The sequence below is a fragment of the Pelophylax lessonae genome (genome assembly GCF_965119305.1).
Source record: "Pelophylax lessonae genome assembly, chromosome: 1".
Lineage (NCBI taxonomy): Eukaryota > Metazoa > Chordata > Amphibia > Anura > Ranidae > Pelophylax > Pelophylax lessonae.
Window position 1 is genome coordinate 456,579,560 of NC_138768.1, and position 25,506 is coordinate 456,605,065.

At 45.8% G+C, this 25,506-nt stretch overlaps 1 protein-coding gene and 1 pseudogene across 2 annotated transcripts in view; one reads left to right on the forward strand and one right to left on the reverse strand.

The window, feature by feature from the left end:
* Window positions 1-271: 271 nt before the first annotated feature.
* F2RL3 (F2R like thrombin or trypsin receptor 3) overlaps window positions 272-25,506 on the forward strand; it is a 29,886-nt gene continuing 4,651 nt past the window's right edge. The window contains exon 1 of the mRNA XM_082261005.1: window positions 272-421. Within this exon, the coding sequence (XP_082117131.1) occupies window positions 322-421 (100 nt within the window). The 5' untranslated portion in view covers window positions 272-321. The remainder of the gene's footprint in view (window positions 422-25,506) is intronic.
* Window positions 19,786-21,513, reverse strand: LOC309544403 (zinc finger MYM-type protein 1-like; annotated as a pseudogene). The gene has a single exon. The product of its transcript is annotated as a zinc finger MYM-type protein 1-like (transcript).

A 25,506-nucleotide genomic window follows, 5' to 3' on the forward strand; every position in this document is an offset into this window, starting at 1 on the left:
TACTTGTTTGAACATATCTTAGCTAGTATAAACCATTTCCATCGTTTTTTTCTTATCTTAAGAATTTAGGGGAAAAAAACAGCTCACACATGCAGGACTAAAAACAACAACTTTCATCACAATAAGTTCCCAGTAGAAAGAAAGCCGATATATGACATATCCCTAATAGGAAGTTCTCTACATGTGTTCCACATTGACTTCTCTCCCTCCCCCTGTTTCTAATGCTATGTTTCCTCTTAGGGTCCTTTCATTATGTTTGCTGAGATAGGAAGTGGGTAATCGGCAGCACAACTTCCTTTGCTTTTTGGTTCTTAGCAGTTAATGAACATCATGGTCTCAACAGGCTGCTTGTGGTCATTCTCCATCCCTATACTGCTGCACAATTTATTGACCAGGTCTTTAGCTGCACAGGACTACGATGGTATGTACAATGTTTTGCCATATATATCACATACAGCAGAGTTTTCATTATCTGATTATTCCCATTTATACATATAAAGATGATATTCATCTTAAAGAGGAAGGATGTGCTAACTAGTGTTACCGAATAATCTGTGGAATCCTAGGAAACATTGTATGGGTGTTAAAAACCTGATATTCTTTACGGGCCATTACAGCTGCATATAGATATACGCCATGCTATGTATTTATAGAATATGGTCTAAAAAGAAAGTAATAGGCTGCATTTTACTTTATGCTATTTTTTGCAAATGACAGCACATAGAAAAAGCTGCTGTAAGCTATAGCAGGAGGTCTTTACATTGACAAAAGCGGCATTCTGAGTGGTGGCTATTGGTTAATGCCTACTATTCCTAGTTGCGTGGGTAAGAAATAAAAAAGCCTACGTGTATGCACGCAAAACATGTCATGGAAATACTTTCACTTTTCTCTCTAATTTAAATAGGTTTCTCTGACATGGTATTTATTGCACATAACTTTTTCACGAGAATCTTTATACACTAATAACATTATTTTAAGTGATCATTTTATGTGCAATTGCTGCTGTATATTTTAGTATACATACAATACAAAGTGCAGCGCTAAGTTATAATAACAAATACATTGTCACCAATATATCAAAAGTGAAATTTGTGTAAACATTCCTCTGAAAGGTAGTCCAAATAAAAAATACTGAAAGTCTATAAAGTGGGGAAAATAATTTGAAAAAAAATGTCATGAAGAGTCCAAAATGGTGAACTATGAATCTTCCAAGGCAGTACATATGATCTAATGGAAACCAAGCGAAGAGCCCACAAGATTGGAGACCTATCTTAATCTGCTAGCTTACTACTCAATTATAATACATTTTTAATGATTTATGTATTCAATTTATATAGTAGAATGATGGCGGATGATTGTTTAACATTGATGCCTGTGTCCCCAACCCGTTTTATATTAGTCGTTTCCCGTGTGCTGGTTCCGGTGTAACGTTAGAAAACCATACCCCGTTAGAAATCCATACCCACGTCACTTCCTGTCAGGAACAGCTAAGCAGCGTAGCAGTGCGCATGCTCACAGCCCCGGATACGTCATTGAACAGCTGAGGAGCTGACTAGTGCACATGTACGGAGGGTATGGATTTCTCACGGTACTGTGTGTAACGTTACACCGACTCAGCGGTTGCGGCGTTTACATTAAAACAGCTCGGCAGCAGCATGAGTCATCTCCGCTCCTATCCCTGTCACTTCCCTGATCTCGGCTACTAAATATAAAAGCGGCGGCGGGTGTATGAAAAGATAAATGACGGAGATCTCGGCTCTGTGATTTATCTTTTCATAGACCCGCCGCCGCTTTTATATTTACTAGCCCAGATCAGGGAAGTGACAGGGATAGGAGCGGAGATGACTCATATTGCAGCGGAGCTGTTTTAATGTAACCGCCGCAAGTGTAACGTTACACACACTACCGTGATAAATCCATACCCTCCGAGCATGCGCACTTGTCAGGCCCTCAGCTGTTCAATGACGTAGGTGCTGACGTAGGTGCTGAGGTAGGTGCACCGGAAGTATCGAGGGTATGGATTTTTTTACAGGTATGGTTTTTTCACGGAACACAGGAAGCCTGCTAGCTGGATGTGCAGTGTGTGTTTTCTTCTATACACGCTAACAGGTTGCGTGATGTACTTCCGGTTTGAGTCCTGGACAGGAAGTGCCTTGTACACTGGGAGTGGTGTGTGACGCACTTCTGCTTGTGGCTCAGAGAGGAACCGACACACACACTGAAAGTGCGGCTTGTAAAGCCCCGCTCCAGGAAGCGGTATGTAACATCACGAATAGCAAATTAACCTCATAATGAGGTTTTGAACGCACGCTGATGCTATTTTTGTCGTAAAGCGGAACACGTGGCAAAGGTAGGTTTACACTAATGAGATTTATCACCCTATATATATCGAGAGAAGTTCACAGTATTCCACTATGTTGGTGTCATCATCTTTTACATGGAAAATGGAGTGTCTGGTGGTTTGAATTATCTATCTTCAGTGATCTATCACCAAATGCGAGATTACTTGTATCCAGTCCTTCATACACTGTGGGAGCTTTGGATTAATACCAAGCGTGTTTGACCCACTTGCTGGGTCCACAGAGTCCGGTGAGCATACATCTATACCTCCTTCCTGTGGTTGTGGGCTCTTCACTTGGTTTCCATTAGATGATATGTACTGATTCGGAAGATTTATAGTTCACCGTTTGGATTCTTCATGACATTTTTTTTCATATTATTTTTCCCACTTTATAGACTTTCAGTATTTTTTATTTGGACTACCCTTTAGACGAATGTTTACACAAATTTCACTTTTGATATATTGGTGACAATGTATTTGTTATTATCACTTAGCGCTGCACTTTGTATTGTATGTATATTGTAACAACTTGATGTCAGTTGTTGTGCTGGCAGCTATTTTTGTCATATTTGATTTTTGTTAGCGCGGTAGTATTCACATTATTTTATTATATTTTAGTATCATTGTGTAAGTTGAGTATCATTGAGTAATCAACAAAGTATTTATTAGCCAAAAAAACTATATTTATGCTATACTTAATTTAATGCACACTTAAGCCAACAAGCTAAATATATATATATATATATATATATATATATATATATATATATATATATATATATATATATTGTGGGGGAACAGCTCAAGTGGGGATCACCTTCCCTGGGGAAAAAGGCAGTCCAAAGACACGACTTTTCTTAAAAGCTGACTTTGTAGCCAGTTTTATTAATAGCGTTGCATGAAAATAAAACAAAACAGAAAATAAACCGCTGCCAACCAGGCACTAACTAAACAGTTTAACCGCTTTTGGACTGCCTGCTGCAGAAATACTGCGGCAGGCTGGCCCTCCTGCACGAACCGCCGTTGGTATACATCGCCACCTGACACCTGCATACAGAGGAGATTGGTTCCTCTGTATGCTGCCCTCGCCACTCCTCCTATCCGGTTCACTTGTGTTCTGCGGTCTCTTGGCTCCTGTGTGCTCCCCTGGTCCCCCCCCCCTACTGTTCTGCCCTCCCACTGTGCTCCCTTCCCTCTCCTGCCGGCTGCTGCAGGGGATGTGTGACAATAGAGAACCAGGCAGGGATTGGTGAATAATAGAATTTTTGTAAAATCTTACCGTAAAATCCTTTACTCTGAGTCCTTTGACAGTCGTCGCCTCTCTTAATTCATTATGATTGGGTAATGGCTGTGCACTCTAGGAGTAAGCTAGGCAGTTATTAAACAGTTAATAACAAAGGTTTACTTAACCAGAAACACCTCTAGGGGGCTGTGTCACTCAGACATTATCCCTCAGCTACTTCCTGTATCTTATCAGTTTCGTAGAAAGCAGTAACGCAAGGCAAACACAACCCCGTATCTATAAAAAATAGACACCAGAGGGGCGGGGGCGACGACCCAGAGAAAATAATTTTACGGTAAGATTTTACAAAAATTCTATTTTCTCTTACGTCCTCTGACAGTCGTCGCATCTCTTAATTCATTAAGATTGGGATGTCCCAAAGCAGTACAAAGGTGTGAGGGGTAGGGAAAAAACGCAACCATAAAGAGGTAACGAAGGCCACCCTAGGCAAAACATTGCCCTTAAAGGAACTGGAAAAAAACCAGGACAACAAAAAACCAAAGAGCCAAATAACTCTTCAAACAACTGCCGCACTAAAAACTTTGTGGCCAAAGGAAGAATCCGAGGATGCCAAAACATCAAGTTTGAAAAACTTTGTAAAGGCGTGCACAGACGACCAAGTCGCCGCCTTACACACCTGAGCCACAGAAGCCTGATGGCGAAAAGCCCAAGAGGCACTGATGGCTCGAGGGGAATGAGCCTTTACAGGGAAAGGAGGAACCTGACCCTTAACAGAATAGGCCTTAACCACAGCCTGTCTGATCCATTTTGAATTGTCGCTGCGGACGCAGCTAAGCCCTTCCGAGGTCCCTCAGGAAGAACAAACAAGGAATCAGATTTCCTGATAGACTCCGTGGCAGATAGGCAGATAGGTAAACCCTAATAGCCCATACCACATCTAAAGAATGCAAGGCCACTTCTTTAGGATGCTTAGGCTTTGGACAGAGCGAAAGCAGAACAATATCTTCACTAAGGTGGAAGGAAAAGACCACCTTGGGTAAAAATGACTGATTTAGCGCAAGACTACCTTGTCCCTATGTAGCACCAGGTAGGATGAACAACAAGACAAGGCTGCAATCTCGGACACTCTGCGAGCAGATGTGATAGCCACTAAGAAGACAACCTGCTGGATAAAACAGGCAGAGGAATATCTCTGATGTTCTCAAAAAAGAGGTCGTTGTAAAACTGACAATACTAAAGTCAAGTCCCAAGGAGGCACCGGAGCCTTCTTTGGGGGGCCAAAAGGCGCACCCCCCTGAATGAAGGTGCGAATCAAAGGATTGGTCACCAGGGGGTGCTGGAAAAGGACGGCCAAAGCCGACAACTGGCCCTTAATCGTGGTCATCGCTAAACGCTGATCTACGCCTTACTGTAGGAAGGCTAAGACCTTCGCTACCGAGAAGGCACGAAGGGGAAAACCCCGCGATTCACACCAAATAAAAAAAGGCTGTCCAGGTACGATAATAAATCTTCCTGTCAACAGCTTTCCGAACCTTCAGTAATGTAGGGATGACCACATCCGGAAGACCCCTATCTCTTAAGACTAGGCTTTTAACAGCCACGCCTTTAAAGCCAACGACTGTAATGCCGGATGGAAGATCGGCCCTTGAGACAGAAGATGGTCTCTCAATGATAGCCGACAAGGAGGTTCGACGGCCATTTGTACGATGACTGCATACCACGACTGGCGTGGCCAGTCTGGGGCCACCAGAACCACCGAGACTTGTTCCGACGCCACTCTGCGAAGGAACCTGGATAACAGTTGAATCGGAGGAAAGGCATACATCAGCCGATACTGATGCCAAGGAACTACCAACGCGTAATGTGGCGTCCGCCAGAGGATCGCGTGTTCTGGACACAAACCTTTCTAGTTTGTTCTTCAGACGGGCCGCAAACAGGTCCACGTCCGGAGTCCCCCACCGGGTACACAGGAGTTGAAACACCTCTGGATGTAGGGACCATTCCTCGTGGTCCAGGGTCTGGCGGCTCAGATAGTCCGCCTGACAATTCTCTACTCCCGGAATATGAACGGCAGAAATTGCCAGGACATGCGTTTCGGCCCAATTTAGAATTTCTATCACCTCTGAGGTTGCCCGGGCACTTCTGGTGCCCCCTCAGTGATTGATGTAAGCCACTGCCGTGGCGTTGTCCGTCCGTACTCGGACTGGACAGCCCTAAAGTTGGGATGTCCACCGGAATAAGCAAAGCTTTATCGCTCGAAGTTCCAACACGTTTATTGGAAGTAAGGTCTCCTCCATGGACCACCGACCTTGGGCAGACAACTTGCCCAGTACTCCACCCCAGCCCAAAAGGCTGGCATCCATGGTTATCACTGTCCATAGCAGAGGCCGGAATAACCGGCCCTGAGTCAAGGCTGGTGATTGGAGCCACCACAAGAGATCTAGTCTCACTCGATGACTGAGAGAAATTCTCCGTTCCAAGGACTGAGGAGTTCTGTCCCATCTGGCCAGGATCTCTGCTTGTAGAGATCCGTTGTGAAATTGAGCAAACGGAACGGCTTCGAAAGCCGACCTCATCAGACCCAGTGACCGCATACAGGTCTGCAGGGAGGAAAGATCCTTGTCCCTAAGGGACTTGATCTCTTCCTGTAGAACCCGAAGTTCGTCCTCTGGGAGAAACACTCGAGCCTGGGCAGAGTCCAGGACCATGCCCAGATAGTGAATACGCACTGAGGGAGTCATTGTCAATTGTTGGAAGTTTACGGTCCACCCAAACTCCTGGAGCATCTGGATTGTCAACGACAGATCCTGCGACAGGGTTGCAGCTGAGTTGGACCTCAACAGGAGGTCATCCAGGTAACCAAGGACGGCAATCCCCTTAAAACGCATTAAAGCTAAAACAGGGGCCAAAACTTTGGTGAAGACTCTGGGAGCTGAAGCGAGGCTGAAGGGCAACGCCACAAACTGAAAAATGCTCCCCCGCTACTGTGAAGCGAAGATATCTCTGCGACCCTCAAAAATAGGGATGTGGAGATATGCATCCTGCAAGTCGATGGAGGCTAGAAAGTCCCCTGGACTCAGTGACGCCACTACGGATCTGATAGATTCCATGCGGAACTTCTGCACCCGCACATAGCGGTTTAGTGACTTCAGATCCAGAATAGGACGCACTTTCATCTCTTATCTGGGGACAGTGAATAGGTTGGAGTAAAAACCCCGAAACCTGTCCTGCACAGGTACTGGTAAAATGACTCTCTGGGCGAGCATGTCTTGAACTGCCCCCCGGAGACCGTCGAGGCAGTCTGGAGACAACCTGAGGTTTAATAGAAATAACCTGTCTGCAGGGAAGGATCGCAAACTCGATCTTGTATCCCGAGCGAATCAGCTCGTGAACCCACATATCCTGAATCTTGGACAACCAAGGTTCCTGGAACCACTGAGACGTCCCCTCACTACTGCTACGGGTGAGGGTGTCCCTTCATGAAGAGGTGGATTGGGCCGCCTAAACAAGTGAACTGGTCTTGCCTGACCACAGTGCTTTGAACAGCATAATCTGCTCCAAACTTAGGCACCTTGTCAGTTAGGCCATACGAGCTAGACTGACCACCTGGGGTTTAATGATCCCCTTATACTGCGCCCCGACAGCGCAAAAGGACCCCCATTGTACCTTTAAGGAAGGTCCCCGCCTGTTACGGGGAGGTTTATCCTTCGCGGCCTGGGGTAGAAGAGTACTCTTACCCCTTAATCATTTCATCTAGAGTGTCTCCAAGAGATGATCTCCAACAGCGTTCCCGCATCGCAGTAATGTGAACCGGCACTATTAGATATTTGCCATACAGATTAACTTCAAGTGCAATAATTCCAGAGATATGTGATTTCACATGTAATACACATCAAAAGGAAAATAAGGCATATATCTTTTTCAAAACTTAGCAGGGATGGTGGAACCCCTCTACAGATATTTGTCATACAATTTAAGTGCAAAAACTTTTTAGTTGGAAGGTTCACACCAGTAGAGAACTTTCAAATCTTTATTTTTTTAGATTGTTACACTTAACCACTTGCCGACCGCTCACATGGAGACTACTGCGGCAGAGTGGCTCTCCTGGGTCCAGCGACATAGTCCAACGTCGCTGGATTCGGCCCCCTCTCGGCGGCGCGCGCGCGCCGCCGGAGGCTCGCTCCCGATGTATTCGGACACAGCGGGAGTCGGGCCAGGGGAGGAGAGGCGGTGATCACCGCCTCTCTTCCCCGATCGTCGGAAAAGACTGAGGAAATCCACCCGCTTGTGTAAACAAAGCGGGCGGATCTCCTCTGTGACAGCAGGGACAGATCACAAGATTCAGCATAGCTGAACCTGCGATCTGTGTCTGTGTCACACAATCCCTTCCCCCCACACACGTCAGTAAGCATGAGGCACACATTTAACCCCTTGATCACCAACAGTGTTAACCCCTTCCCTGCCAGTGTCATTATTACAGTAACAGACATATTTATAGCACTGATTACTGTAGTAATGTCACTAGTGCCCCCAAAAGTGTCAAAAATGTCAGTTAGGGGTCCGATCTGTCTGCCGCAATGTCGCAGTCCCGCAAAAAAAAATCACAGATCGCCGCCATTACTGGTAAAAAAAAAATAAACAATAAAAAGGACATAAATCTTTCCCATAGTTAGTAAACACGATAAATTTTGCGCAAACCAATCAGAATGCGCTTATTGTGATTTTTTTTACCAAAAGTATGTAGCAGAAAACAAATTGGCCTAAAATGTTAAAACATTTTGATTTGTAAATTTTTTTGGGGGAATGTTGTATCAGAATGTGAAAAATATTGTTTTTTTTTTTTTTCAAAATTGTCGCTTTTTTTCAAAAATTAAAAATTGCACAGGTGATCAAATACCACCAAAAGAAAGCTCTATTTGTGGGGAAAAAAAGGAAGTAAATTTAATTTGGGTACAGCGTCGCACAGCCGCGCAATTGTCCGTTAACCACTTGCCGACCGCTCACATTGCTGCTACTGCAGCAGAGCGGCTCGGCTAGGTCCAGGAACATAGACCTACGTCGGGCGCATTCACGGCTCGCAGGGCGCGCTCCCGTGCGCCCTGCGAGCAAATCCAGTTGTGATTCGGCTCAGAACCGATCAGTCACCAGATGCAGACCAATGATTTTTGGTCTGGATCTGGTGATCGGTTCTGGCCAAAGGCATCGTGTCCCCTGCCTGTGTAATGTAAACACAGGCAGGGGAAGTGATGTAATTTTCCCTCCTGGAGCGCTTTCGGTTCCAAGAGAAGAAGGAGAGATAGCTAAACGTGAGTTCCAACAACACTACACTGACACTAACACACATAGGTACACATTTAACCCCTTGATCACCCCTGATCACCCCCAAAACTCCTCACAGTGTACACTATATACAGTGGTAAATAGATATTTTACTGATCACTGTATTTAGTGTCACTTGTGACCCTAAATCACGCTTGCGCTAGGCCCAAATAGGTTTAGGCCACCCGCCATCTATCCCCTAAAAAGGTCTAACCCCTTGATCTCCCCCAGTTAACCCCTTCACTGCCCTGTCACAGTGTTCACTATATACAGTGATTACCGATCACTGTATTAGTGTCACGGGTGATGCTAGTTAGGCTAGGTAGCGTCAGGGTCCCACCACACCACCGTTATTTAGTATCAGTTTGAGTCAATTACACTAACACACACACACACACATACATACATACACCTCCATTACTAGTATAGTGTTTGAACAGATCAATATCTGATTTGATCAGAACTATACTAGCGTCCCCATAGTTTAGTGTTCCCAAAATGCAGTGTTTGCACGATCAGCACTGATTCCTGCCAGCACCTGCTTTTAGCCCCTCCGCCCAGCCCACCCTACCCAGGCTATTGCAGTAATCAATAGATTACTGTCACTTCCAAAAAACACAAATCACACAAAACCGCTGCGTTAGCAGAGTCAGGCCTGATCTCTGCTAGCACTAGCAGTTTTTTTTGTAGCGCCCAAATAGTTCTTGACAACCAGGTGCTTTTTTACCTGTTAGTCACACTACCAGAGGCGGCTCTAGGCTTTGTGAGGCCTAAGGCAAAACTTGGACATGAGGCCCCACTCACGCCCATAATGGGAAAAATAATTCAAGCGATAAAAATTAACTATATAAATTGCATATATTAAGAGCCTTAACCTTTGTACTATGAATTCACAGTTTCTTGATTTTTTTCTAACCAATTCTTCTTTAATCAAAGATCATTAAACATCGGGTATATATGTATATATATATATATATGTCTGCTCTTACATCACAGTCCCCAGCATTTCCCCGTAAATCATGATTCCCTGAGTCCCTCCTTACATAAGAGTTCAGTGTCCCCCCTTACATAAGAGTTCTCCTTTAAATCAGATTCCCCCAGCATCTCCTCCTTACATCAGAGTCCACAGAATTCCTCTTTACATTAGAGTCCCCCTCTTAAATCAAATTTCATAGAGCCCCCTTTACATCAGAGTCTCCAGAGTTTCCCCCTTACACTGTAAGAGGGAACTCTGAAGACTCTGATGTAAGAGGAGTTCTGGGAACCCTGATTTAGGAGGAATGTTGGGGACTCTGAAGTAAAGGGAGTTCTGGAAACCACGATTTAAGGGGGAATGCTGGAGACTCTGATGTAAGGAGAGTTCTGGGAACCCTGATTTGAGGGGGAAAGCTGGGGACTCTGGTGTAAAAGGGAACTCTGTGGTCACCAATGCTCCCCCTTGCATCAGAGTTTCCAGAGACCCCCTTACACTTCCCTTCCCCAGTCCGCCACAGTCTAGGGCACGGCAAGTCCCACTGCAGAAGGCTGCTATACCTGAGTCCCCACAGAGGGCACTGTAAATTCCAGTATAGTGCACTGCCATTGCTCCCTGAGGAATGGAAGCCTGCTATGCTTGGACTTGTACTGCTCTCTGTAGAGGACTGAGGAACTACTGCCTGCTATGCTAAGACTTGTGGTGCCCTATGTGGGGACTAAGGCATGGCAGCCTGCTATTCTGGAACTTGTAGTGCCCTCTGTGAGGGACTGAGGATTCCTCAGTCCTCCACATTCTAGGGCACTATAAGTCCCAGCATAGTGGGCTGTCATTCCTCACAGCTGGGGGGGAAAAAAACAGAGTTAAACATCTAAAAGACAACTCCAACCAAAACTACCAATAATGTACAGAGTCCATATGCTATATAAAGTTACAGCCCCGCTACCCCTCACCTTCCACCTCGGGTGCTGTCATTGTGTAGGGCAAAGGGCTCCAGCTCCACCATGTTTGGCTTTGATGTCAGATATGCAGGACTGGCTCAGCTCCACTCTCTTCCCTGGCAACTGACTCTGGCCTCACAGGGGGTCTCTCCTCCTCCCCCAGCCACCCAGGGGCCCACTCTTTCTCCCCAGCCACCCAGGGGCCCTCTCCTTCTCCCCCAGCCACCCAGAGGCCCTCTCCTTCTTCCCCAGCCATCCTGGGGCCCCTCTCCTTTTCCTCCAGCCACCCAGGGGCCCTCTCCTTCTTCTCCTCCAGCCACCCAGGGGCCCTCTCCTTCTTCTCCTCCAGCCACGCAGGGTCCCTCTCCTTCTCCTCCTCCAGCCACCCAGGGTCCCTCTCCTTCTCCTCCTCCAACCACCCAGGGTCCCTCTCCTTCTCCTCCAGCCACCCAGGGGCCCTCTCCTTCTCCAGCCACCCAGGGGCCCTCTTCTTCTCCTCCAGCCACCCTGGGGCCCTGTCCTTCTCCTCCAGCCACCCAGGGTCCTTCTCCTTCTCCCCCAGCCACACAGGGGCCCTCTCCTTCTCCCCCAGGGGCCCTCTCCTTCTCCCCCCAGCCACCCAGGGGCCCTCTGCTTTTCCCCCAGCCACCCAGGGGCCCTCTCCTTCTCCCCCAGCCACCCAGGGGCCCTCTCTTTCTCCCCCAGCCACCCAGGGGCCCTCTCCTTCTCCCCCGGCTACCCAGGGGCCCTCTCCTTCTCACCCAGCCACCCAGGGGCCCTCTCCCTCTCCCCCAGCCACCCAGGGGTCCTCTCCTCCAGCCACCCAGGGGCTCTCTCCTTCTCCTCTATCCACCCGGGGGCCCTTTCCTTCTCCGCCAGCCACCCCGGGGGGCCCTCTCCTTCTACCCCAGCCACCCAAGGACCCTCTCCTTCTATCCCAGACATCCAGGGGCCCTTTCCTTCTACCCCAGCCACCCAGGGGCCCTCTCCTTCTACCTCAGCCACCCAGGGGCCCTCTCCTACTCCCCCAGCCACCCAGGGGCCCTCTCCTTCTCCCCCAGCCCCTCAGGGGCCCTCTTCTTCTCCCACAGCCACCCAGGGTCCCTCTCCTTCTCCCACAGCCACCCAGGGGCCATCTCCTTCTCCCCCAGCCACCCAGGGGCCATCTCCTTCTCCCCCAGCCACCCAGGGGCCCTCTCCTCCTCCTTCAGCCACCAAGGGGCCCTCTCCTTCTCCCTCAGCCACCCAGGGGCCCTCTCCTTCTCCTTCAGCCACCCAGGGGCCCTCTCCTCCCTTATCCACCCAGGTGCCCTCTCCTTCTCCTTCAGCCACCCAGGGGTCCTCTCCTCTTCCCCTAGCCACCCAGGGGCCCTCTCCTTTTCCCCTAGCCACCCAGGGGCCCTCTCCTTTTCCCCTAGCCACCCAGGGGCCCTCTCCTTTTCCCCTAGCCACCCAGGGGCCCTCTCCTTTTCCCCTAGCCACCCAGGGTCCCTCTCCTTTTCCCCTAGCCACCCAGGGGCCCTCTCCTTTCCCACTAGCCACCCAGGGACCCTCTTCTTTTCCCCTAGCTACCAAGAGACCCTCTCCTTTTCCCCTAGCCACCCAGGGACCCTCTCCTTTTCCCCTAGCTACCCAGGGACCCTCTCCTTTTCCCCTAGCTACCCAGGGACCCTCTCCTTCTCTTCCAGCCACCCTCTCCTCCCCCAGCCACCCAGGGCCGCCTTCTCCTCCTCCTCCACTAACCATTCTAAGACTCTTCCAACTTCCCTGAGGCTACTCACCCCCTTTGCATAGTAGACACCGCAAATCTATGACTAGCCTGCAGAGTGACAGGTCGGGCCTGGTTACCTGGATGTTCCTTGGCCAGGGCAGAGCTCTCCTCCCAGAGCAACAACCGATGATAGCAGAGTGAGCTGCCTGGGCAGTCACTTCCTACTGATGCAGGTACACGCCCACCGATTCCGCCACATCTTAAGATTACATGATCAGACAGCCAATCTCCAGACAGAGAAGGCGGGGTAAGTGTCAGTGGACAACAGACACCTGGCAGTCGCAGTGAAGGGACTGCAGCACACTGCTGCAACTTTTATATCCGAGGATTTAAAAGAATCTTTTACTTGGGAGATTTCCCTGACTGCGCCCTTCTAAATGTTGTCGCTCCGCCACTGGCCGCGAGGCCCCTGTAGGTGCGAGGCCTTAGGCGACCGCCTAATTTGCCTAATTAGAGAGCCGCCTATGCACACTACTGTACCTTTAAATTTAGTTGATAAAATGTCCAAACGGTGGTACAGTAGTGCAGAGGCCTACAGTATACTGACCATGTCAGATGAGAGCGATGGGGAAGCCTCACTGGCAGAATCAGGGTCAGTATACGAACCTTTAGAGAACAGCGGCTCCCTGACAAATAGCTCAGACGAGGGATGGGTCCCTGCTAAGGTCAGGTGTACCCGACCCCATTCTGGAGTTGCTGAGATGCAAGAACCGGATGTTTCTTGTATGCAGCAGAGTGCCAGTACTAGTGCCGCTCACACTTCTCGTGATCTGGCAAGAACGAGCGGCCTAGTACACCCTGGACCTAGTACAACCAGCACTGCAGTAACACTTGGTGACGTGGTGAGTCCCATAAATGCAGTTGAAGCTGGTGCAGTGGCCCGCAGTCACCGTGTATTCGAAGACAGGCCCGTAGAGCCCATAGTGCCCTCCCTGAAGCGCTGGTATATCCTAATTGGCAGCCCACAGTTTGTACAGCGCCTGTACTTCCCCCATTCACTGCCCAACCGGGAATTCAAGTGGAAACAGCTGGTTTTAATCCCCTTAATTTTTTTGAGCTGTTTTTCACTGAAGATCTTTACAGATCTATTGTGGATCAAAGCAATTTGTATGCTAGTCAATTTATTACCGCCAATCCAAATTCGCCCCTCGCCAGAGAATTCGGCTGGAATCCTATAACGGTTTCCGAATTTAAGACCTTTCTGGGCCTATCCTTCAACATGGGCATTACAAAAAAGAGTGAATTGCGGTTATATTGATCTACTGAGCCAATTCACCAAATGCGCGTGTTCTCTGCTGCTATGTCCAGGGCTCGATACGAACAAATATTTTGGTTCATGCATTTCAACGACAATAAACTCTGTCGTCCTCAGGGAGATCGTGAATATGACCGTCTCCACAAAATTCGGCCCCTCATAGACCACTTCAATCAGCGGTTTGCAGCCTTGTTTACCCCCGAACAAGATGTCTGCATTGACGAGTCCCTGATAAAGTTTACTGGCCGCCTTACTATGAAACATTATCTCCCCAGCAAGCGTGCCAGATACGGGGTCAAACTGTATAAGCTGTGTGACAGGGCCACATGCTATACAGTTAGTTTCCGTGTCTACGAAGGAAAAGATAGCACTGTGGAGCACCCCGACTGCCCAGACTACATAGGGAGCAGCGGTAAGGTAGTTTGGGACTTGGTGTCACCCTTATTCGTAAAGGCATACCACTTGTACGTGGACAATTTTTATTCGAACGTGCCACTTTTTAGACACCTCTTTCAATTACAAATTGGCGCTTGTGGCACCGTGCAATCTAATCGCCGGGGCTTCCCCCAACGGCTAGTAAATGCCCCACTGAGTCCGGGGGAGAGAGCCTGCTTGTCATGTATACCCACCATTAAATGGGTTTGGATGTTTGGGCGGTTAATGGTGCGTATACTACACAATTTTCCTGCAGAGATTTCTGTTAGGTTCTCTTTTTTTCGTTCAGTCCACAGGCTGCATGAAAAAAAACTACAAACTATACAGGAAATATAAATCAGAAGGCACAGTATTGGCTTTCGACCAATACAAGGAGGCAAATAAGAAGTGTAAACACAAAATCAAGATGGCTAAAATAGACTTTGAGAGACAAATAGCGGAGGATAGTAAAAAAAACCCAAAGAAATTCTTTAAATATATCAACAGCAAAAAAACTAGGGCAGAGCATATTGCACACATAATTAACGATGATGGGAGGATGGTTACAGAGGACACTGAAAAAGCAAACGTGCTGAATGCTTTTTTCTCGTCAGTATTTACACAGGAAACGGAGGGGTACACTGACCATGACTGTATGGTTAGTAGTAATAAACAGGACTTGCCACTATGGCTAACAGAGGGTGAAATCAGGGAAAGGCTAGTCTAGTGTCATATGTAAACCACAATTGCAGCATGCATGGGAGGTATCGCCGCAAACGCCAGGCCGAGGGCAGTAATCCTTGCAGTAGACCTCCTCTGTAAGTCCAAAGTGGTAGCCTGTAAAGACTTTTAAAAGGCTTTTAAAACCGTACTCGGCATAAGATCATCTTTTAAATTTTACCAAACAATTAGGAATTATATAGTGTATTTCTTCATTAAATATAAAAAAAGTGTTTTTTTCCCGCCAAAATTGCGTTTGGAAAATCTGTGCGCAAATACCGTGTGACGAAAAAAATTGCAACATCCACCATTTTGTTTTTTAGGGCCTCTGCTTTAAAAAAATATGTTTGGGGGGTTCAAAGTAATTTTCTAGTAAAAAAAATATATTTTTTCATGTAAACAAAAAGTCACAGAAAAGGCTTGATCTTCAAGTGGTTAGAAGAGTGGGTGATGTGTGGCTATGATTGAGCCAGGACAGTTCAAACAACCCCCAAATTACCCATTTTTGAAAAGTAGACACCCAAAGCTATTTGCTGAGAGGCATATTGAGTCCATGGAGTATTTTATATTTTGCCCTAAGTTTCGGGAAGGTGACAATTTGGTTTTTTTTTGTTTTGTTTTTTTGTTTTTTTTTTACACAAAGTTGTCACTAAATGATATATTGCTCACGCATGCCATGGGTATATGTAAAATGACACCCCAAAATACATTCTGTTCCTTCTCCTGAGTACAGGGATACCACATGTGTGAGACTTTTTGGGAGCCTAGCTGTGTACAGGACCCCCAAACCCAATCCCCACCTTCAGGTTTTCTAATGGCGTAAATTGCTTATTTTACCTCCGCACTACCTGTCACAGTTTCAGAGGCCCTGAAATTTCAAATGACCCCATTTTTCAAAGTAGACACTCCAAGCTATTTCCTGAGAGGCATGGGGAGTCTGTGGAATATTTAATATTTTGCCACAAGTTTCTGGAAAAAATGTTTTTTTGTTTTTTTACACAAAGTTGTCACTAAATGATATATTGCTCACACATGCCATGGGTATATGTGAAATGACACCCCAAAATACATTCTGCTGCTTCTCCTGAGTACAGGGATACTACATGTGTGAGACTTTTTGGGAGCCTAACTGTGTACAGGACCCCGAAAACCAATTACCACCTTCAGATTTTCTAAGGGTGTAAATTGTTGATTTCACTCCTTACTAACTATGACAGTATTGAAGGCCATGAAATGCCACGATAGCACAAACCCCCCCCCCCCCCAAATTACCCCATTTTGCAAAGTAGACACCCCACGGTATTTGCTAAGATGCATGGCGAGTATTTTTCAGCTCTCATTTATTTTGGAAAATGAAGAAAAAAAGGAAAATGCATTTTTTTTCCTCTTTTTTCAATTTCCAAAACTTTGTGACAAAAAGTGAGATCTGCAAAACACTCAACATGCCTCTTCGCAAATAGCTTGGAGTGTCTACTTTGCAAAATGGGGGGGGGGGGGGGTTGTGCTATCTTGGCATTTCAGGGCCTCTGAAACTGTGACAGGTAGTGCGGAGGTGAAATGCACAATTTACGCCATTAGAAAACCTGAAGGCGTTGATTGGTTTTCGGGGTCCAGTACACAGCTAGGCTCCCAAAAAGTCTCACACATGTGGTATACCTGTACTCAGGAGAAGCAGCAGAATGTATTTTTGGGGTGTCATTCCATATATACCCATGTCATGTGTGAGCTATTTATCTTTTAGTGACAACTTTGTGTTTAAAAAAAAATAAAATGTAATTTTCCCAAAAATTGTGGCAAAATATAAAATATTCCATGCCTCTCAGCAAATAGCTTGGGGTGTCTACTTTCCAAAATGGGGTAATTTGGGGGGAGGTTTGTGCTATCTTGACATTTCAGGGCCTCCGAAACCGTGATAGGCAGTGAGAAAGTGCAATGAGAAATTTACGCCCTTTGAAATTCTGAAGATGGTGATTGGTTATCGGGGTCCCGTACACAGCTAGGCTCCCAAAAAGTCTCACACATGTGGTATCCCTGTACTCAGGAGAAGCAGCAGAATATATTTTGGGGTGTAATTACACATATGCCCATGGCATGCGTGAGCAATATATCATTTCAATGACAACTTTTTAAAAAAAAAAAAATTTTTTTCTTTAGTCATTTTTCAAGCACCTGTGACAAAAAAATGTAATATTTAATGAGCTCAACATGCCTCTCACTACATTCCTTAGGATGTCTACTTTCAAAAAAGTGGTAATTTGGGGGGGGGGGGGGGGGGGGTTTGTACTGCCATGCCATTTTAGCACTTCAAGAATTGAGATAGGCAGTCAGAAATTAAAGCTGCGTAAATTCCAGTATTTACACCATAGTTTGTAGACGCTATAACTTTTGCGCAAACCAATAAAAATACGCTCATTGAGAATTTTTTTGTCAAAGACATGTAGCTAAATACATTTTGGCCTAAATATCTAACAAAAATTGAATATATTGGATATTTTTTAACTGTCAAAGTAGAAAATGTAAATTTTTGGCAAAGTTTTCGCACTTTTTTAAATATCGCAAAAAAAAAAAGCGCACAGGTGATCAAATACCACCAAAAGAAAGCTCTGTTTGAGGGGGAAAAAAGGACGTAAATTTTGTTTGGGTACAGCATTGCATGACCGCGCAATTGTCAGTTAAATTCTCACAGTGCCAAGTTGAAAAAAGTGGTCTGGACGTTAAGCAGGAAAATCCTCAGGTCTTAAAGTGGTTAATTTTATATGTTTTAGTTACTATTATAATGTTAATTATTGCACTTGAAGTAAATTTTTCACCACCCATGGTAAGTTCATGTCTTTATGGACCTCGCTTTATGCACTGGTGCGCAGTCATGTTGAAACAGGAAGGAGACATCCCCAAACTATATTATATTACTATTATATATACTCCTTCCAATCTCCAAACTTCCCTTACTGCACTCCCTTATATTCATATAAATCACAACCCCCCCCCCCCATATCTATACATCCCTCGTCTCCATATGCATTATCTCCCTTACTACTACTGTTCCCTCAATGGGGGGGGGGGGTACACTGGGGACTGACCAGGATCAATATGGGGAAGGGGGGGAACACTGCCCAGAATCCGCTATTTATCATTTTCCTTCCACTTCACAATTATGTGCAGGTCTATCACATAAAATATATTTAGGTTTTTAGTTGTGAGTTAACATGACAAAATGTGGATTATTTCAAGGGGTGACTATGAATACTTTTTCAAGGCACTGTACCTTGATTACTGAAGGCCCCTTTCAGACTTGTGTGACCTCAAAGTCACACAATTTTTTACCACGTTTTTTGCCAGAAAGCAATGCCTATTACATTTTTCTGTTTGCGCCCCCCCCCCCCCCTCTCAACCATAGAATAGTAGACTTGCGTGCACACAATCCCCTCACAGACGCATCCGTACGCCTCCTCCGACTGGGGCGACAATCAAACTGGGCGGAGGAGGCGTACGGATGCGGCTGGGGGGGCGACAGGAATGCGAAGGGGGTGAGATATGAATTAGAGCTGAGGATAATATTGTGACGGGGCCAGTGGCATAGCGTGGGTTGTCAGCACCCGGGGCAAGGCAAGTAATTTGCACCCCCTAACCCGTGGATTTTAGCACTCAAGTCTCTTCCACTAGATTAGTTAAAGAAACCCTTACCCCCTAAGCACATGTATTGTTTGTTATGAAAATACTGATGTAATTAAAGTAAAATGCATGCATCTAAATACAAGTTTATTTTCAAACACTTTATTGAGTGCGAACATGCATTACACATTCTCCACATTTTCAGCAGGTCTATGAAAACAAATCTACAAATGTAGTAACCTAGCATGGGCCATGTTATTATATGTCGTCTCACAACCATCGTAAACGACAAAAAATATCAAGAACAAAAACTAAAACTTTAAAATGGAACCATACCCTGGAGATGATCCAAGACTGGGCTAGATGGAGCCAACTTACTCAATCCTGTACCTCTAATTGTAATTCTTTAATAGAAGTGCAAGGTATCAATCTGTATATACAGATTAATTTAAATTCGCCTGCTTTTAATTAGCGCAAATTTTTCAACAACGGAATTGAAATCTACATTAAAGTCTCTCTCAATGGACAATATTGCTAGATTACTCAGTCTTTCTTGGCTCATTGTAGATCTCTGATATGTTTTAATTAGTTTAAGTTTAGAGAAACTTCTTTCACAACTCGCTGTAAAAACAGTGATAGTAAGAAAGATTCTTAATGTGACAACAAAGTTAGTTAAACTTTCTTGCAGCTTACACTTATACACCCAGCAAAGCAAATCTAAAGCTGACCAGTTTGCAACCTGCTCATCAGGATTGACCTCCTTATACAAGATAATGTGGTGCAGAAGTCGAGTTATTTCGGTGAGCATAGATGCAGCATTCAATTCTGTGTACTGAGCACACGTGTGCTGAATTTGTTTCTTAATAAAATCATCTTTTCCTGTATCCAACAATGTTTGGATTTGCAAAAAAGCAAATCGCTGGTGAAGCGTATTTATCTGCATAGTAAGTTTTTTAATTTCTGCCTGAAGCTGATCAATTGCTTCCAGTTGTTCTCTGCTTGTTTCCTGTATTAAGGTCAAGCCAGCATCGCAACTGTTCTCACCATCCATCTTCTTGCATCTTCCAACTCTTCTCTCTGTAGGTATGCAATAGGTTTTGCATACCTGCAGAGCTTTCTCAGTTGCCTTTGACACTAGACTATCACGTTTTTCATGACAAAATAAAGCCAATGCTTTTAACTTTTGCATGCATTGATCAAGCAAGTCCTCCTTGCTGCAGGTAGATCTGAGTATCCTTTACTTCGGTTAGTACTGGGTTCCAAAAATGCAAGAAAGAGAAAAAAACATATGTCATTATGCAAACTAAAAGACTTCCTGCATCACCCCTGGTTTCAGAGGTTTCTTCCGGCCCATCTCTCAACGCTTCCAAAGCATCTATTATTTTCTCAGTGTGTTCAGCAAGTACGCGTACAGCTTCATGCTTTGAACTCCATCTTGTGTTACACGATCGCTTTACACTAATTGGTACATGTTTCTTAAGGATATCCCACCTGTGGGTGGAGCTTGAGAAAAATGCATACACCTTTTCCACAGTGGCAAAGAAAGTAACAGACTTCGTCCCAACACCAACTGCATGCATCCCAGCAAGATTGAGCGAGTGATTGTTACATGGCACAAACATTGCTTTGGGATTCATATCCAAAATACGTTTTTGTATACCACTAAAGTGTCCAGCCATAGTCGCAGCATTGTCGTATCCCTGGCCGTAGCAATGCTCTAGTTTAAGGCCATCAGCTTGCAACTTGTCACAAATTTGTTTTGTAATGACATCAGCTGATTTCCCATATAACTGAATAAAGTCAATGAAAGACTCTGTCACATGGACTCCTGAATCTTCAATATGCACATATCGAATCACTTGGGACATTTGGTCAGTGTGTGAAATATCAGGAGTGCTATCAAACATTATAGCAAAATGCTTGGCCTTTATGATTTTTTGAAAGATGACTGTTCGAATGTGATCGCCGAGCAGGCTAATAAACTCATTTTGGCTCTGTGGAGAGAGATAGGACACAATGTAACCATCTGTGCGTTGTACTCTGTGAAGATGTTGTTTGGCAACTGGGTCATATTTGGCGAGTAACTTGAAAGTTTCTAAGAAATTTCCACAGTTACCATCTGTATTTAAATCTTCAGAGTGCCCACATAAGGGTAAGGTTTGCCTGGCTAGATACAGAACACAATCAAGTATTCTGACTAAGATTGCCTTCCATTTTTCAAATGACCTCTGTTGTGCAAGCTGGGCAGCAGCATCAATAGTCTCCTGTTTATGCAGCCGCATTTCTAATTCTTTCCACATTGTAAATGCACTGAAGTGATATGAACTGCGCTCATGCTCTACTAATCTAGGGCTTAACTTTCTCCATGCATTAAATCCACTTGACTTTCCAAATGAACTTTTCCCTTTAGCCTTCTGAAAAAGCATGCAAGGAAAGCAATATGCAGCATTGTTTACAGGAGAAAACACCAACCATGTCCTTAACATAGTCTCACCATTCTCCAAATGTATGTAGAACCAATCCTTGGAAAATGACCTGCCATTACTGTCTCTTGGAAACCATGCATCCTTATTCTGCAGTTCCTCTGTCCCTCGCCTGACAAGTTCAGTTTTCAAGGTTTCATCCATGGTTTCAGGCCAATAGCCAATATCAGTATAAACTTTTTGTTCAATATTTTCTGGCAGATTTGGCTAAGTATAAACATCCTTAGATGAAACTGTCTCTGCTTCTAATGCAGGAACAGGAATGTCCACCGACACAGGATCAGGATTATGAGTCTCCTGTGGTGCTGCTGATGGTCCTGCTGTAATTTCAGCAGTACTCACCAAAAACCGGTGAAGGCTTCCAGCTAGCTTAGCTTGTTGCTCTATCTCTATCTTTCTCCTTTTCCTGCCTTGTGCACCAGATTCTTTTTTGTATGGCATGATATAGGTGTAGTATTCTGCTAAAATTCTAAAAAAAGAAAAACAAAAAATCACTTTCTTGCCTTGCTGCACTTTTAGCACCCCTTCATTGTATAACCATTTCTTTACTCTTAACGTAATGTTTATTTACCTTCATGCCCATTGCCTTACTCTTTTAGCAAAAAAAATAAATAAATTAAAGGTTTCTAGACCCACTGGCTTACATCAACTTCTGTTGAGCTGGAGCAGCTACATATGGATCGAAATCTGTCTCGTCACTGTTGAACCAACCAAACTTCAATCCATCTGGTCAGCTCAACATGCCAGTCTTGACCTGCAGACCGGGAACATCCCAAAGGAACTGCAGTTTTGGAGATGCTCTGACCCAATCATCTAGCCATTACATAATGTGTCCCTGTCCCTTGTCAAACTCACTTAGATCTTTTTGCTTCTTCATTTTTCTGCTCTCAACAGCTACAGACACAAGATGCCATTGTAAGGAGATCAATGTTATTCAGTTATGTTCTGTCTGATTGTTGTATGTAAGATCATATGCAGTTCCTACCTAGTAAGTTTTCCTACCTGAGTACTGGTCATATTGAAATCTCTGCATGTACATGTACAAAGAATACCTACGTCAGCCCTGAGGGTCAGGATGGTGTGTCTTACAGGAAGGGCAGGAAGATAGTGGAAGGAGAAGAGACTCACCGCGTGGAAGCTCCACTTGAACTTGAAGGCCTTGGCTCTTTTCTTCAAGGTGCACACACTGCAATCCGAGTAGTCTTTGTCTGAGGAGGGTTTTGGCCCTACATGTCGAATGCATGTGATGAGTTTAGTGATCCTGCCTATGCCCTGCTAAGTGTCCAGCGTGCCCCCCTTTCAATGAAATCTGTGACAGCACCAGACTGCTGACTCTGCTCACTCGCTGCTAAACTGACTGAGAAAACTGTTATGTCAGAGTCAGACAGAGTGCATAGGCGTGCGCAGCCTATGGCATTAGGGTGTGCACCTCAAACACATGTGCGTGTGTATATATATATATATATATATATATATATATATATATATATATGAATATATACACACACACTTTTACAAATAAATGTAAACAAACATTTAAGCAGAATTAAAACATTTTTAATTAAATAAACAATTATCAATGTATACCATAGATCCCATTTAGAGCAGGGTCCCCATAGATCCCCCTTTAGAACAGGGTCCTTATAGATCCCCCTTTACAGCAGGGTCCCCAAAGATCCTATTTTAGAGCAGGGTCCCCCATAGATCCCCCTATAGAGGAGGCCAGGGTCCCCATAGATCCCCCTTTAGAGCAGGGTCCCCCATAGAACCTCCTTTAGAGAAGGGTCCCCATAGATCACCTTTTAGAGCAGGGTCCCCATAGATCCCCCTTTAGAGAATGGTTCCCATATAATCTATGGGGACATTTCTCTAAAGTGGGGAATCTATGGGGACCCTGCTCTAAAGGGGGATCTATGGGGACCCTGGCCTGCTCTAAGGGGGATCTATGGGGACCCTGGTCTCCTCTAAAGGGGATCTATGGGGATCCTGCTCTAAAGGGGGATCTATGGGGACCCTGGCCTACTCTAAAGGGGATCTATGGGGACCCTGGCCTCCTCTAAAGGGGATCTATGGGGATCCTGCTCTAAAGGGGGGGGGATCTATGGCATAAATCCCCTTTAGAGCAGGGTCCCTATAGATCCCCCTTTAGAGCAGGCCAGGTCCCCCATATAGATCTCCCCCCCTTACAGCAGGCCAGGGTGAGGTGAGGTCCGGACCCTGGCCTGCTGTAGGGGGGGATCTATATGGGGGACCCCAGAGTGACCTAACTTCACCCTGGCCTGCTGTAAGGGGGGATCTATATGGGGTATCATGTCCCCCATATAGATCCCCCCTTACAGCAGGCCAGGGTGAGGTGAGGTCCCACCCCCCATTTAGATCTCCCCCATTACAGCAGGCCAGGTTCCCCAGAACATAGATCCCCTCTGAGGATCCTCTATGAGTTCCATCTAAATACACTCTTCTGTGCCTTTTATGTCCACCACATATAGTTGCATTACTATTCTTTTCAGTGTTCTTTTCACACTCAGTCAGTCTCAGTCAGTCACTACTACTAGCACAGGCACAGCCAGCCCAGTACTACTCCAGTCCTCCTAGGTTTTCCTCTTGCAGCACCGTCTGACGTCGGCTCTCTCCTCTCTGGCCTCTCACCTGACGCCGCTGCCGGCTTCTTCTGCTGCTGCCTGGCTTGATGGTTCTCTCCTCTCCCGTCCCGCGCTCAGCTCCCCCCCAGATAAGCCAGGCGTGCAGTCACTGTCTCTCCAAACCCCCCCCCCCCTCCTCCACACTGGGTGACCCGGCGGCTCGGATCGGATTCGGGAGCTGAGCTGCGCACAGCCAGTGAGAGTGAGTGAGCCAGCCTGGCCAGGGGCAGAGAGCTGCGAGTGCAAGCGGGTGGCGGCAGCCAGCCTAGCCTATGACGGAAAGAGTGTGAGTGACTGACAACTAAACTTCATGTGCGGAGCGGATGCGCCCCCCCCCCCAGATGTTGCGCCAGGTGCGGCCGGCCCCCCCTGCACCCCCCACGCTATGCCACTGGACGGGGCTGATATAAAGGGGGGGGGGGAGTTATGTAAAGGGGGAATGTAATATGAAGGGGTGATCTTGATGTGAAGGAGGACTGTGATGTAAAAGTATGTTTGTTATGTGCAGGGGAAACTGAGAACTCTGTTGTATTAATGGGATTGTAATGTAAAGAATGTGTGGCTAGGTTTACATCATTGCAACCAGTATTCTACGGTATGTGTAGGCGGCCAATTCATTGCAATGGGCTGTCTTACATGCAGAAGCGCAGAAAATAAGTCATTGACTCTTTTTTTAACTTGCGCCACACCAAACTGCATTGCACCATGCATTTTGGCGCTCGGAAAAACGCTACAGCATTTGTCGATGTTCCGAGGTGCCATTAAGAATCAAAGATGCGATTCGGACCTGAAAATGTTACAGTCTGGACTTCCATGAATTTTAATTCAATACTCCTGTTCTAGAGGGATCCCACAAGTAAAGTATGTGCAAAATTACATTGGTCCACACTGGACCAATGTAACTATTTAAAAAAAATGCCATACCTGAAATTCTTCTCTCTCTAAACTATCTGCATTAAAAAAAATAACATAATTTTTTTTTTTTTATGAAAACATAAATGCCTTAAATGAGTGGTGTCTGCCATATATTAGTTGTAATGTGGAGTGCTCTCACAACTAGCAGAAAAAAAAGATGACATTTAATGAAAAAAGAAAAAAATTAAAAAGGAAACATCAAAAAGCAATTTTATTTACCTTTCCCTCAACCCTGCAGGGCTCTTCCTCTCTGTGCAACCAGTCCTCCGATGTCGGTTCTCTTTGGCGCTCCATCCGTGGGTTGCAGCATCATCACATACAATGCAGGACCCAGGGGGGTAACTACAGGGGTTGCAGGGGTTGCAATTGCAACCAGGCCCCATGCTCCAGGGGGCCTGTGTGGCTCACCTGTACACCTGGATAGGAGGGGCGGCGGGGGCAACATGTAGAGAAATCACTGTCCTCCTTTTTCCTCCTGTAGCTGCAGGAGGAAAATGGAGGATATTGGTTCCTCTGAATGTTGCCCCCGCCACCCCTCCTATCCAGTTCACTTTTGTTCTGCTGTCTCTGGGCCCCTGTGTGCTCCTCTGGTCCCCCCCCCCCCCCACTGTGCTCCCTCCCCTCTCCTGCCGGCTGCTGCAGGGGATGTGTTACAATAGAGAACCAGGAAGGGGTTGGTAAATATGTAATTTACCAGCTCCTTCCTTTTCTGAATGGACAGAGTCATAGTCAGTGACATTGTAAAAAAAATTAAATAAAATAATAAAATATAATACAATTAAAATACCAAAAAATAAAAACTACTGACACCAGTGGGTAAACTTCCAGGATCGCAAAGGTCACACTTGCAACCGGGCCCTGGCATTCCACCACCGTG